General features: G+C 38.5%; 1 protein-coding gene across 1 annotated transcript in view; it reads left to right on the forward strand.

Moving 5' to 3' along the window:
• The window catches only part of HOATZ (HOATZ cilia and flagella associated protein), a 40,126-nt gene extending 26,523 nt beyond the window's left edge, over positions 1-13,603 (forward strand). Inside the window, exons 4-6 of the mRNA XM_055547927.1 lie at positions 7,992-8,051; positions 9,046-9,098; positions 13,433-13,603. Of these exons, the coding sequence (XP_055403902.1) occupies positions 7,992-8,051; positions 9,046-9,098; positions 13,433-13,490 (171 nt within the window). The 3' untranslated portion in view covers positions 13,491-13,603. The remainder of the gene's footprint in view (positions 1-7,991; positions 8,052-9,045; positions 9,099-13,432) is intronic.
• Positions 13,604-14,383: the final 780 nt, after the last annotated feature.

The raw sequence follows: 14,383 nt of genomic DNA on the forward strand, positions 1-14,383 counted from the left end.
GCAAACTGCGTGGGCAAAGTTAATTTAAATATCACAGATAAATAAAATATAATTAAATTTATCTTAATGCCTCTCTCTACAAATACAGATTAAGAGGTAAATGTAATGATAATTCTGAAGGTCTGGATCAGTGGTTCTCAATCAGAACCCTGTCAAAAGCCAAGTAAGAAAAGAATATTACTATATTCCAACTATATACACCCTTTGCAACAGTTCTTGGAAACCTAGAAAGAGACTCTAGTGTAGAAGAAAAAGCCAAGGCTATTAGAAATGGTGGGCAGTACAGCAAGCAGATCCAACTCAATCCAAGGCAAACCAAACTATCAGCTAAATATTGACTAAAATAATTACTTGAAATGATAAATATGACCTTAATATGCATATGTACTATAGGTTTAATTGGGTTGTTTTGTTTTGTTTTTTAGTAAATAAGGCTTTTTTCCCTTGAAATAATTTGGTAAATTTTTTTTTTTGGAAATCATGCATTTCATCTACATTTTCAAATTTATTGATATAAGGATTCACAGTGGTTTTAATAATCTTTGTCATCTCTGCTGTAGCTCTAGTTATTACTGCTTTTCATTTATAATCATTCATATCTTTCTTTGTCAGTAATTATACCAAAGGATTATCTGTTTTAATAGTCTTTTCTAAAAACAACATTTGGCTTTATTATCCTCTGTACAGTATTTTTGTTTCCTATGTTATCAGTTCTTGATTTTTATTATTTCTCCCTTCAGTTTTGAGTTAGTTCTTATTTTCATTCTAACTTCCTTCCCTTCTCGCTTTGTTTCTTAATTTTCCACCTTATCTCTTTTCTAATACTAGTATTTACAGTTGTAAATATTCCTCAAAGTACTATTTTAGCTGCAACTCACAAGCTATATAGGGTTTTCATTATTACTCCATTTTAAGTATTTTTAAATTTTTATTTTGATTTATAATTTGTCTCATGAGTTATTTAGAAGTATGCCTTTTAATTTCCAAATCTATGAAGTCTTATCTGTTTTTATTTCTAACTTAGTAATATTGAGGTCAGAAACATAGTTCCTGTCTTCTACTAAGTAAATTTAAACAGAGCTATCTTTATGTCAAGGTCCTCAGCGTGATGCCATTCAACTATCCCACCCTATGTACCTCTACTCCCCAAAACACACATCTTGACCCTGTCAGGCCAGGGTTATTAAGCAACTTTATGCTCATTGCAGCCTCCATGTCTCCATTTATTTTTAATTGGGTGAACTGATATCCTCTTTTCATCGGTGAGCGTGTTTTTTGTATCATGATCATTAAGCTGCTTCCCTAGTTGCCTTTCTCCCTTTAATGTATTATTTTTAAATCCTTAGATTGTTTATTTTGGAGCTCCCTTAGGGTTCTTCTAAAATTTTTACATGTTTTAAAATTTTAAACTTATGTTAAGATTTTAGATTCAGCAATGGATTTATGTAAATATAATTTTCCTCTATGTCTTTTTTTTTCACATACTTTGATGTTTGTGTCATATTGCATTGATAGTCAATGGAAAGAATAAGTGTTTTTTTAAATCTGTATTTGAGTGAATATATTTCCCCCAGGGCTTCCTAAGCCTATTTTCTTCATGTTTTTTCCTTTTCCAACTATCTGCTCCTTTCACCAGAGAATAGTAATATTTTTGAGAACTAACTACATAGCATATACACACTAAGTTGTTTACTCACATTCTTATTTAATCATCAGAAAAGCTCTGTCTGAGAAGCATTATAATTACCCCTATTGCAGATGAGGAAGCTAAAGCAGAAACCTGTAAGTGACTTTTTCAAGGTCACACAGTTAAAATATAGTAAAGACAGTTTGAACCTGGACCCATCTGACGATGTAGCCAAAGTGCTTAAGTACTACCCCACACTGATTTCAAGACTTTCTGGATTCTCTAAGCATTGGGATGGTTGCCAGGTAACTAAGCAAAAAGCATATTGAATTGGAACCAGTTCAGTACTCTTCTAAGATATTCTTAAGATTAAATTCAGTAATTAGGCTCTTATACAATGGTAGTCAAGAGAAAATTTATTTTGGTAATGTAGATAGGTAATCAGTGAGATAAGCACTGCCATATGCTATCTTTGATGAATGTTTCAGTCAAAATGTTTAAGCATAGTACAAGGAAGAAATGCATTCTTCATATGAGAACAAGTTCTTGAGAAGAAAGGATTTTTCTTTTAGAGTTTAGTGCTTATTAAGATCTTCTTTATAACTGAAATTTAACTAAGAAGCAAGTTTATAATATACTGGAGACTTTGTAAGAGGGAGTTCTACTGCATAAAAGACAAATAATACCTTAGATGTCCCTTCTTGTTTCTCCCTTCTTCCTTCCAACACTATTCACTAACTCACCTGAGGTTGAGTCATCAGGAATCTTTCATGCCTGTACAGAGAAAGTGGTATACATCCTTCCCCTCTTTTTCCCACTTTTCACATTTTAAAAGCATTGAAAAATGTTTTTCTATACTAATAATAGCTGCCATTTAATAAATATCCACTATATGCCATGCATTGTTAAGCAATGTTTGTATTATCTCCAGTTTTCACACCTTTCCTTACAGATAAGAAATCAATACCCAGAGAAATGGTTCTTTGATTTACCCAAGGTAACAAACCTCTAACCAAATGGGATAGTAATTATAGTTAGAAGGATGATTAGTTAAGATATTAAAATCACACAGAATTGGGATTCACACCCAAATGTGTTTGGCAGCTAATATATGTTGCCACCCAAACTGTTTGGCTCTGAAAAGCCAAAAATAGGAACTCAGCAACTTAATTCTTGAAGTGACACTAAAATTCATTAACCTTCTATGAGATATTAAATTTATATATTGTCAAATCCTAATTTCCTAAAATTTACTTTTTATTCTGTAATTTATTTTCTCAGGAGTAGTATATAAATATAAGTAATATAACTAAACTTTATATTATAAGAAAACATCCAGTATTAAAATATTATGAATATAAGATATAAAGCCCTGGGGATGTAATATACAACATTATGGCTGTAGTTTAAAAAAAATACTGTATTGATACATTTGAAAGTTGCTAAGTGAGTCAATCTAAAAGTTTTCATCAAAAGGAAAAAAATTTGTAATTATATAAGGTGATGGTTGGTAACTAAACTCATGTGGTAATCATATCACAATATATATATCAAGTAATTCTGCTGTACACCTTGAACTTATACAGTGTTGTATGTCAGTTATATTGCAACAAACCTGAAAAAAAGAAAAAATATTGCAAATATAAATTCTGACCCCCTCATGCTATCATTTTAAGAATTAATAAATTAAATGATTTAAATGCCTTATAAAATTCCATTTATGAACACAACAAAAGCACTGTGGTTAGAAATGAGAGTTCTTTTGTTATGAAATTAACAAGTAAATTATTTATTCCAACTAATATGGTAAACTGTAAGAATTTTCTCTTACCACTGAATTTATTTAGTTATCCTGGCTGAGAGTTCTTAGAGTAGTTGGAAATGTTTTTGTTCTGATGACACAGTTGCCTACAATAGTTTTGTTATTTATTCCCAGGAAACATATCCAGGAAGCAAAAATCAAATCATATTTGAAAACTTTGTTTCTGGTGCATATTATATTATAAAACTGATTAGATATTAAAATCTGTTATAATTAAAAAGGACATGAAATCAAAATTTAAATGAATGAATTTTACCTTACTATTATTTAGAATCTTATAACTAAATATTTGACTATTTATACTAGAAGCATTATGACAATATATTAATATCTTGCCTGTGACTAACCAATATTTTCTATTACACAGAAAATAATCATATTAGTTTTGCTTATAGGGGATTTTAAGAACTAAACTTCCTACTGTTTAATTTCAATCTCTAAGACTTTTTTTTTGCTTAGACTAGTAATTGTGTATTAGACAATGTAATGGTTTCATTCATTCATATTTCATGACTCAATCAATTCAGCAGAAATTCATTGAGTATCATTGACAAGGCACTGCTAAGCTTGAAGGAAGGATAAAAGGATGAGTAAGACTTTGAAAGAGACATGGTAGCAGCTATGAGATAAAGCAGGCAAAGTAAGATCAATACTGTAATAAAAGTATAAAGTGCTATGTAATCACAGTATGGGAGCATTTAATTCCCACTGATTACATGTGTAATGGAAAAGTTAGAAAAGAAAGTTAATATTGAATGTGCTCAGTCCTTCAGTCATGTCTGACTCTTTTCGGCCCCCTGGAATGTAGCCTGCCAGGCTCCTCTGTCCATGGAATTTTCCAGGCAAGAATACTGGAGTCGGGTGTCATTTCCTACTCCAGGGGATCTTCCTGACCCAGGAATCGAACCCACATCTCTCACCTCCCCTGCATTGGCCAGTGGATTCTTTATCACTAGTGCCACCTAATACCTACATTGAAAGTATCCCAGGTCTTTTTCTATAAATGCTATTTTATTCAATCCTTAGCAAATTGACAGACGCTTTTAAATTATCTTAGTTTGTCAGAAACAGACTCACAGACTTAGAAAATAAAACTTATGGTTACCAAAGGGGAAAGGTGTTTGGGAATGACATATGCACACTTAAAATGGATAACTACCAAGGGCTTTCCCAGGTGGCGCAGTGGTAAAGAACGAGGGAGATGAGGGTTCAATCCCTGAATGGGGATGATCCCCTGGAGGAAATGGCACCCCACTCCAGTATTCTTGCCTGGGAAATCCCATGGACAGAGGAGCCTGGTGGGCTACAATCCATAGGGTTGCAAAGAGTGGGACACAACTGATGTGACTTAGCAGCAGCAGCTCAATATTCTGTAGTAACCTAAATGGGAAAAGAATATGAAAAAGAATAGATACATGTATACGTATAGCTGAAAAAAATTAGTTTAGTTTTTGAAGGACTCTGAATTTTTTTCTTTTATTATCTGTCATATATGATGCCTTTTCTTCTTTCAATATCTGTGGTATATGATGCCTTAAATTCAAGTGAAAAATAGAAATCTTGTCCCAAAATAAATAAAACTAAAACTTTGCAGGTTCTTAGAAAGCAAGATTAATAGGACTTGAATGGAATGAAGCAGAGCCAAAGCAGCAATGTGCCCCGCTAATTACTCAGGCCCAGCACCCCTCCTCCCTCCCACGTCTGGCTGGAGTGTGCCTAAATTTTGCAGCTTCTCTTGCATCTGGACTGAAGAACCATCTTGAGGAATTACTTAGCAATACACAGCTTCTAGGGCTTTGCACACCTGTCTCCTCTGTCGGAGAAGGCAATGGCACCCCACTCCAGTACTCTTGCCTGGAAAATTGCATGGATGGAGGAGCCTGGTGGGCTGCAGTCCATGGGGTCGTGAAGAGTCGGACACAACTGAGCGACTTCCCTTTCACTTTTCACTTTCATGCATTGGAGAAGGAAATGGCAACCCACTCCAGTGTTCTTGCCCGGAGAGTCCCAGGGAAGGCGGAGCCTGGTGGGTTGCCGTCTATGGGGTCGCACAGTCGGACACGACTGAAGCGACTTAGCAGCAGCAGCAGCAGCAGCAGCTCCTCTGCCTAGAAGCTTTCTTCCCCATCCTGTCTGTTATTATCTGGTGACTATGCTTTCATGTCTAATCTTGGACATTACCTCCTCTGAGTCTCAGCCATAGATACACACCCTTGTCTGAATTAAGGGTCCCTCTTCAGTTCTCTATTTGCATCCTGTTCTAACCTCATTGTAGTCCTTTTCCCTACAAGTCTGCCACCACCTGGCAGGCAGGAATGGTATTTTATTTGGCCCAGCCCCTGTAACTGTAACTGTAAGTCACTTCAGTCGTGTCCGACTCTGAGCGACCCCATAGACGGCAGCCCACTAGGCTGCCCCATCCCTGGGATTCTCAAAGCAAGAACACTGGAGTGGGTTGCCATTTCCTTCTCCAATGCAGGAAAGTGAAAAGTGAAAGTGAAGTCGCTCAGTCGCGTCCGACTCTTAGTGACCTCATGGACTGCAGCCTACCAGGCTCCTCGGTCCATGGGATTTTCCAGGCAAGAGTACTGGAGTGGGGTGCCATTGCACAGTAATATTATATCATAGGTGCTTATTATAGACTGAAGTGTTGTTCAGTTGCTAAATGTGTCCAATTCTTTGTGACCAATTCTTAGCAACCGATTGAAGTGTGACCCACTGAAACAAGAGATGTGTGGAAGTCCTAATCCCCAGTACCATCAAAATGTGACCTTATTTGGAAATAGAATCAAGGAGAAAAAGCAATGTGACAACGAAAGCAGAGATTAGAGTTACACAGCTGCAAGCCAAGGGATGCCACAGATTTCCAGCAAATGATCAGAAGCTAGGAAGAGGCAAAGAAGGATTCCCCTACAGGTTTCAGAGGGAGCATGGCCCTGCTACAGTTTGATTTTGGCCTTCTAGCCTTCAGAACTGTGTGACAATAAATATCTGTTGTTTTAAGCCACCTGATTTTTGATACTTTGTTACTGAGTCCTAAGAAAGCAGTGCAACACCTTTGAATGGATGAGCTAGAATTTTACCTGGCTGTGACAAATCTGTCCATTCTCAGTTTTATTTTCCTTCTAGCTTTGATCTAAGCTCCTCTCACTGTACTTGGCCATTTGAAGCTATGAGTTTCATTTGTCAGATTCTCAGGTTTCTTCTCTTGTTCTCAAGTATTCCAGATGCAATTTTCTGCCTGGCCATCTCCAACACTGAACATACGTGGACTCTATGGGGAAAAAAATGTGTACCTATATTTGTCTCTTTGAATACAGTCTGAAAAAAGTGAAGTGAAAGTGCTAGTTGCTTAGTCGTGTCTTTGTGACCCCATGGACTATAGCCCATCAGACTCCTGTCCATGGGATTTCCCAGGCAAGAATACTAGAATGGGTTGCCATTTCCTTCTCCAGGGCATCTTCCCAACCCAGGGATCAAACCTGCGTCTCCTGCATGGCAGGTGGATTCTTTACCGCCTGAGCCACCAGGGAAGCACTGTATACTGTCTATATCTTGGTAAATCTTTGTGCCTGCACTGATTTTTTCTTTCTTTTTACTTTTAAGAAAACTTACTTGAGTATATGCATGTCTCAATATCTAAGACAGAGGAGCGATGGGGTGTGAGGCTCTGTTCTGTATACAAGCTGCTCAAGAAAGCCTTCATGCCATCGCAACACATGCTGGCATGCTGTTTGAACTGGCTGATGTGTCTTGCTACCTTTTAATGGCAATTTAGTGTAATGACCGATACCTTGGGTTTTGTTGTCAAGTAGAGTGGGTATCAAATCCAATCCTGCCACTTTAAAGCTTGCAGCTGCTACTGCTGCTAAGTCGCTTCAGTCATGTCCAACTCTGTGCGACCCCATAGACGGCAGCCCACCAGGCTCCCCCGTCCCTGGGATTCTCCAGGCAAGAACACAGGAGTGGGTTGCCATTTCCTTCTCCAATGCATGAAAGTGAAGAGTGAAAGTGAAGTCGCTCAGTCATGTCCAACTCTTAGCGACCCCATGGACTGCAGCCCACCAGGCTCCTCCGTCCATGGGATTTTCCAGGCAAGAGTACTGGAGTGGGGTGCCATTGCCTTCTCCACTTTAAAGCTTAGGTAAATTATTTAACCTCAGTACTCTTCACATTCCTCATATGTAAAATGGATGACAGTGGTGTCAAACTTCTAACTTATCATAAGAAAATGATATAATACATATATCAAGCTTTTAGCATGGTTCATGTAATAAAATCAATGAAAGCTATTGTTATATGGGCAAGAAAAATTCATTCCATTTGCGATCGAAATCAAATTTATTTTGTAAAGCAGCACCTCTGGAATAAAACTGAATTGTACAGATGAAAAGTATAAATCTATCATGGAAAACAACTGTTTATTTCTGCCCCAAAACACAAGAAGGAAAATGGAAAAACATCCATTCCCTCCTCCCATGGACACAAAGCTTTATTATGAAGTCAAAAGACTCACCCACTTCTTTTTCTCTCTTTAAACAGGCTAAAAAGAGAGATGAAATTATCCAACTCTTAAGAAAACAAAGAGAAGAAAGGATCTTGGTGAGACTGATAGTGAGGCATTCAGATAAATCTTTGGGGGGGGCGGCAAATTCTGAGAGGTTTTATAGCTTTATCCTTTGAATCTTGATGCCCATGGTCCAAAGTCTTCTATATGCTGGAGGTGGGGCAGGGCATAGACATCAGATAATTTGAGAATCCTTGATAAACCAAAGATATCTCCAGAGTGTGCAACTCTGCTGGCATGGAAATGGTGCTCTTGTCACTGGGCTTATTGTCGCCTGTTATAAAGCTGTCAGATATTAACATGGGCTACTTCATTGCTAGTACGTACAAACAAGTTCTATTCTGAGAGCACGTTTGTAAGTCCAGTTTGTTTGTAAGTCCAACAAAGTTAGCCTAGGTACCCAGTTAACACAATCAGCTATATAATACAGTACTGTAATGGGTGTATAAGACTTTTCACACAATACATTAAAAAAAAACAAAACTTAAGCATTTTTAATCCTACAGTACAGTTACCTTGAAGAGCACAGTAGTATAGTACAACAGCTGGCCTACAGGGGCTGGAGTTACTGACTGGAGGAGAGAGAGGAGGTGGGAGATGGTAGAGCTGAAGGATCGTCAGCAACAGGAGATGGAGGGCGAGCTGCACTTTCACTCACACCTTCTGACTGAATATGCAAACACACATTTGTATCTTTGAAAGTTTGCAACTTGAAGGTTCACATGTAGGGGACTTACTGTATTTGTTTTATAATGATCCTGCTTAGATCATACAAAAACAAATGCTAAATAAACAATATAAACAAACAATAAAAGCAATAGCATCCCATAGTCTTATGGATGTACAAACACACTCTCCTGAATGAACCCCAAATGCCTTAATCTGGACCATTTCTAACACCATAGTCTCCAGGTTTAGGAAGATAGTGATTATAAACTCTGTGATAATCTTCAGATTTTTCTTAAGTAAGTAAATTTCAGTCATTGCAAGAAGTAAAAATTTTCCTTTTTGATGTTTGTTTTGTTTTAGAAAGAACTGATTTCCCTTCCGCATAAACCAAAAGGCAAAGTACACAAAGCAAAGTAAGTTCACCTCTGTCAAAAATAGTCTGATTCTGTTGTTGTTGTTCAGTTGCTAAGTTGTGTCTGACTCTTTGTGACCCTGTGAATTGGAGCACACCAGGCTTCTCTGTCCATCACTGCTTCCCTGAGTTTGCTCAAACTTCTGTCCATTGAGTCAGTGATACCATCCAACCATCACATCCTCTGTCGCCCCCTTCTCCCCTCTCCCTCAATTTTTCCCAGCATCAGGGGCTTTTCCAATAAGTCAGGTAGCCAAAGTATTGGAGCTTCAGTTTCATCATCAGTCTTTCTAATAAATATTCAGGGTTGGTTTCTTTTAGGATTAACTGGTTTGATCTCCTTGCTGTTCAAGGGATTGTCAAGAACCTTCTCCAACACCACAGCTGGAAAGCATCAGTTCTTCAGCACTCAGTCTTCTTTATGGTCCAACTCTCACGTCCATACGTGACTGCTGGATAACCATAGCTTTGACTATACGGATCTTTGTTGGCAAAGTAATGTCTCTGCTCTTTTAAACACTGTCTAGGTTTGACATCGGAGAAGGCAATGGCACTCCACTCTAGTATTCTTGCCTGGAAAATCCCATGGACGGAGGAGCCTGGTGGCTGCAGTCCATGAGGTCACTAAGAGTTGGACTCGACTGAGCGACTTCACTTTCACTTTTCACTTTCATGCATTGGAGAAGGAAATGGCAACCCACTCCAGTGTTCTTGCCTGGAGAATCCCAGGGAAGGGGGAGCCTGGTGGGCTGCCGTCTGTGGGGTCGCACAGAGTCGGACACGACTGAAGCGACTTAGCAGCAGCAGCAGCAGGTTTGACATAGCTTTTCTTTCAAGGAGCAAGCATCTTTTAATTTTGTGCCTGCAGTCACTGTCCACATTGATTTTGGAGCCCAAGAAAATGAAATCTGACACTGTTTCCACATTTTCCCCATCTATTTGCCATGAAGTGATAGGACTGGATGCCATGACCTTAGTTTTTTGAATGTTGAGTTTTAAGCCAGCTTTTTCACTCTCCTCTTTCACCTTTGTCAAAAGGCTCTTTAGTTCCTCCTCACTTTCTGCCATTAAAGTGGTATCATCTGCATATCTGAGGTTGTTGATATTTCTCCCAGCAATATTGATTTCAGCTTGTAATTCATCTAACCCGGCATTTTGCATGGTGTACTCTGCTTAGAAATTAAATAAACAGGGTTACAATATACAGCCTTGATATACTCCTGTCCCAGTCTTGAACCAGTGATGTCTGGTTCTAACTGTTGCTTCTTGTCCTGCATACAGGTTTCTCAGGAGGCAGGTCAGGTGGTCTGATATTCCCATCTCTTTAAGAATATTCCAGTTTGTTGTCATCCTCACAGTCAAAGGCTCTAGCATTGTCAATGAAGCAGAAGTAGATTTTTTTTAATTCCCTTGCTTTTTCTATGATCCAGCATTTGTTAGTAATTTGCTCTCTGATTCCTCTGCCTTTTCTAAATCCAGCTTGTATACCTGGAGGTTCCTGGTTCATGAACTGCTAAAGCCTAGCTTGAAGGATTTTGAGCAAAATCTTGCTGGCATGTGAAATGAGTGCAATTGAATAGTAATTTGAACATTCTTTGGCTTTGCTCTTCCTTGGGATTGGAATGAAAACTGACATTTTCCAGTCCTGTGGCCACTGCTGAGTTTTCCAAATTTGCTGGCATAATGAGTGCAGCATTTTAACAGCATCATCTTTTAAGATTTGAAATAGCTCAACTGAAATTCCATCACCTTTCTGGTTTCCCTGTGAAGAAGTGCTTCTTTTTTCCTTACTCAATTTTCTCCCTAACTTCAAATCTTCTTTATAAAAACCCGCCCACCATTCTAGAGATTTCTTGCTTTGAGAAAACTTTCTTCTTCTCATCTACATAGAAGTGTGTGTCCACTTATCTGTCTGTGCAATACAAAAGCATAAGTTGATGCAAACAGGGGAACAGATCAACCTTAAGCCTCTGTACACATTCCATTCCCCTCCCTTCTCACCCCAGGGAATTGTATCCACCTGCCCTCACACCCTCTCGGCTCCCCTCTCTCCCACCGACACTGAACCCTCTCATTTTTGGCAAAACACCATGTCTTCTAGATTTTCAACTCTGATACAACCAAAGGCATACCTAAAATTGCTAAATCTTAATCCATGTAGCAAGGGCTAGCCTCACAGTTCAGGGTTAATTGCCTTATTCCCAGAATACTGCTGCAGGAGCACCAGGCACAGGGGCCAGAAGAGTTTAAAGGAAACTGGCTATCACCTGTTAATGACTAAAGAATCCCTAATAAAAAATGTCTCCATCTTTGTATTATGACTGAAACCCAATGTGTCTAACTCAACATTAACTTGACAGATGTTTATTTGCATACTACATTCATGGATTAACAAGAAGTAATAGAATTTTTATTCTGATCTTATTGGTATTGAGGCCAACTTCCATTAATGTTATCAGATGTTATTAAAGAAAACATGAATATGTCTACCCTGATTTTTTTAAAGTTCTGAAAAAAAAATTGGAAAAGTCACTTAATAACCTAATATTGTCTACACAATGTTTAGCAACTTAATTTCTTGCTTTTCAGTCAGATGATTTGATTTAATTTATAAGGGTGGAGCAAAGTTAGTTCAGTGAAAATTTCATTTACCTGATTCAAATAATAAAGATTGCTACTTGAATTGTATCAGCAGATCTGTCTGGGTACCGCAGAGAAAGTAAAAGTGTTAGTTGCTCAGTAGTGTCTGACTCTTTGCCACCCCATGGACTATAGCCCGCCAGGCTCCTCTGTCCATGGGATTCTCCAGGCAAGAATACTGGAGTGGGTTGCCATTTCCTTCTCCAATGCATGCATGCATGCTAAGTCGCTTCAGTTGTGTCGACTCTGCGATCCTATGGACAGCAGCCTACCAGGCTCCTCTGTCCACGGGATACTCCAGGCAAGAATACTGGAGTGGGTAACCATTCCCTTCTCCAGAGGACCTTCCCAACCCAGGGATGGAACTCAGGTCTCCTGCGTTGCAGGCAGATTCTTTACCGTCTGAGCCACCAGGCAAGCCCCGGGTACCTTAGATTTCTGTGCATATTTTTATAGGGATAATCAGAACAGTCCTGTTACTACACATGTGGATTCACCTAAGAGTAAAACATTATTCCACAACTTGGACAGATAATTCCCTTAATGATATAAGTGCTAACCTAATTCCTTCTGTATACCTTCTTGGCCTCTCTCCTCTGTTCTAAAGCCTTGAATTTCAATCTGTTTCACTGCGACATCTTCTTCCTCTGAGCGTCTTACACAGAAGAATCTGTGTCTGCACCGTTCTTTTGGCAATTAGTCATGCACTACTTTGTGCCCATATTTTATAATTATTCAACTCTTCTCTACTATGTTGTTACTTAACTTTTCACCTATTTTTTGCTTGTCTGTGACTGTATTGTATGCTCCAAAAGAAATTGGGTCTAGCACAAAATGCCTAACACACTGCCTCCCTGTAGGAATTCAGAAAATATTTGTAAAAAACTAAAAAAAATTTGGCCACACTACGTGGCTTTTGGGATCTTAATTCGCCAACCAGGGATTGAACCCGGACCCAGGCAGTGAAAAATGCCAAGTCCTAACCACTGGACCACCAAGGAATTCCATGTAACAAAAAGTTTTAGCTAAAAAAATGTCATGTTGTTCAGCATTAGCTAATTTAGAAAGTAGTATTTCTACACTGTACATTAGTTTGTGAACAATTTTAAATTTGTGAAATACCTTAAAATTTTATTGCAATTTAAAGTTTAATTTTATTTTAATTTTACCTCCTTTCCTCTCCCTCCATCCTTTCTTGTCTACCCAAAACTTCCCTACATAAGCAGATCTGCCTTTACCATCACTCCTTCACCAGATCTTAGAATACTCCAGGTCCCATTCCGTCAGAAAGAAAGAACTAAAAAAGTGTGTACACAGTAAGGTTTTAGTGGCATTATGTTTTTTATCCACCCAGGAATATTTTCATTTTAAAAGAGGGCTGAGTAGAAGGAATACTGGGTAATCCAAAGAAATCAGTCACCAGTGATAAAATCTCAGCAGTTTGACTCTTAGGTGAGCACATTATATTTACCTTTAGGAGGTCCACTCCCAAACCTTTCAAGTCACCTCACAGTGGAATGACTGCTCCTCCCACACAGAAATTTATACTTGGTTGCAAAATCTAACCCATAGTTAGAATCCAACACAGTAAATTTTTATTGGAGAAACTCTCAAAAGTTGTTTTCATGCCACATTGTGTTCACAACTAGAGAGTTCTGTACAGAGTTCTGAACTGATCCGTGTTACTGCCAGCAGGAAAGTGATTTCAGAATCAGATAAAGAAGACCAGGAAGAAGTCAAAGCCTTGGACTAATTTGATTGACACCTGGGAGAGGATGGCTCACTTAGACCTTCACTTTGGAAACAACTGGCTCTTACATCAGGATCACTGGAATCAATTAAATTAGACCAAGAAATAAAAGTTAAATATACAGCGCTTCTAGGAGTACCAGCTATTGAGTACTTGTGTCTGTTTTACTTACTTAAAACCACTGCATTTGATACCACACAGTTATCATCTGTCTCATTTTATATATTCTCAAGCTCCAACTTATCTTGCTTTCGTTTGAAGGGTATTTCCAGAACTGCTGTATTTGATCTATATTATGAATATCAGATAAACAAGGAACAGGGACTTTGTGTGCCTCAACTTGTAGACCACCATAAAAACAAGGGCTTCCCAGGTGGTGCTAGTGGTAAAGAATCCACCTGCCAATGCAGCAGACGTGGGTTCTATCTCTGGGTCAGGAAGATCTCCTGGAGGAGGAAATGGCAACCTGCTCCAGTATTCTTGCCTGGGAAATCCCATGGGCAGAGGAGCCTGGCAGGCTACAGTCTATGAGGTTGCAAAGAGTCAGACACGACTGAGCGACAGCACAAAAGCACTACATATTCCACAAAAGTAAAAACAATAAGGAAATAGAGATGAAAGATCAGTCCTGAAAACTTTAAAGTTCTTCTTGCTATTAAAAAAAAAATCCATTATCCAAAACTTGGTTTATTCAGCTTCTGGGACATGTCTGAAGTCAGAAGTGAATTACTTCCAGTTTTGTGAATAGCTGGCTCAACATCCCCATGTCTTATACACATGTCCATAATCCCAGTGCTAACCTACCAAACTTACAAAGGTGGGATACACTGGAAAAGAGAAGGTTAAGACTTTGTCCCTTCTGCATTGCCCAACTGGCAGGCCTACTCAGGATTGTA

The sequence above is a fragment of the Bubalus kerabau genome, chromosome 15 (assembly GCF_029407905.1).
Source record: "Bubalus kerabau isolate K-KA32 ecotype Philippines breed swamp buffalo chromosome 15, PCC_UOA_SB_1v2, whole genome shotgun sequence".
Lineage (NCBI taxonomy): Eukaryota > Metazoa > Chordata > Mammalia > Artiodactyla > Bovidae > Bubalus > Bubalus kerabau.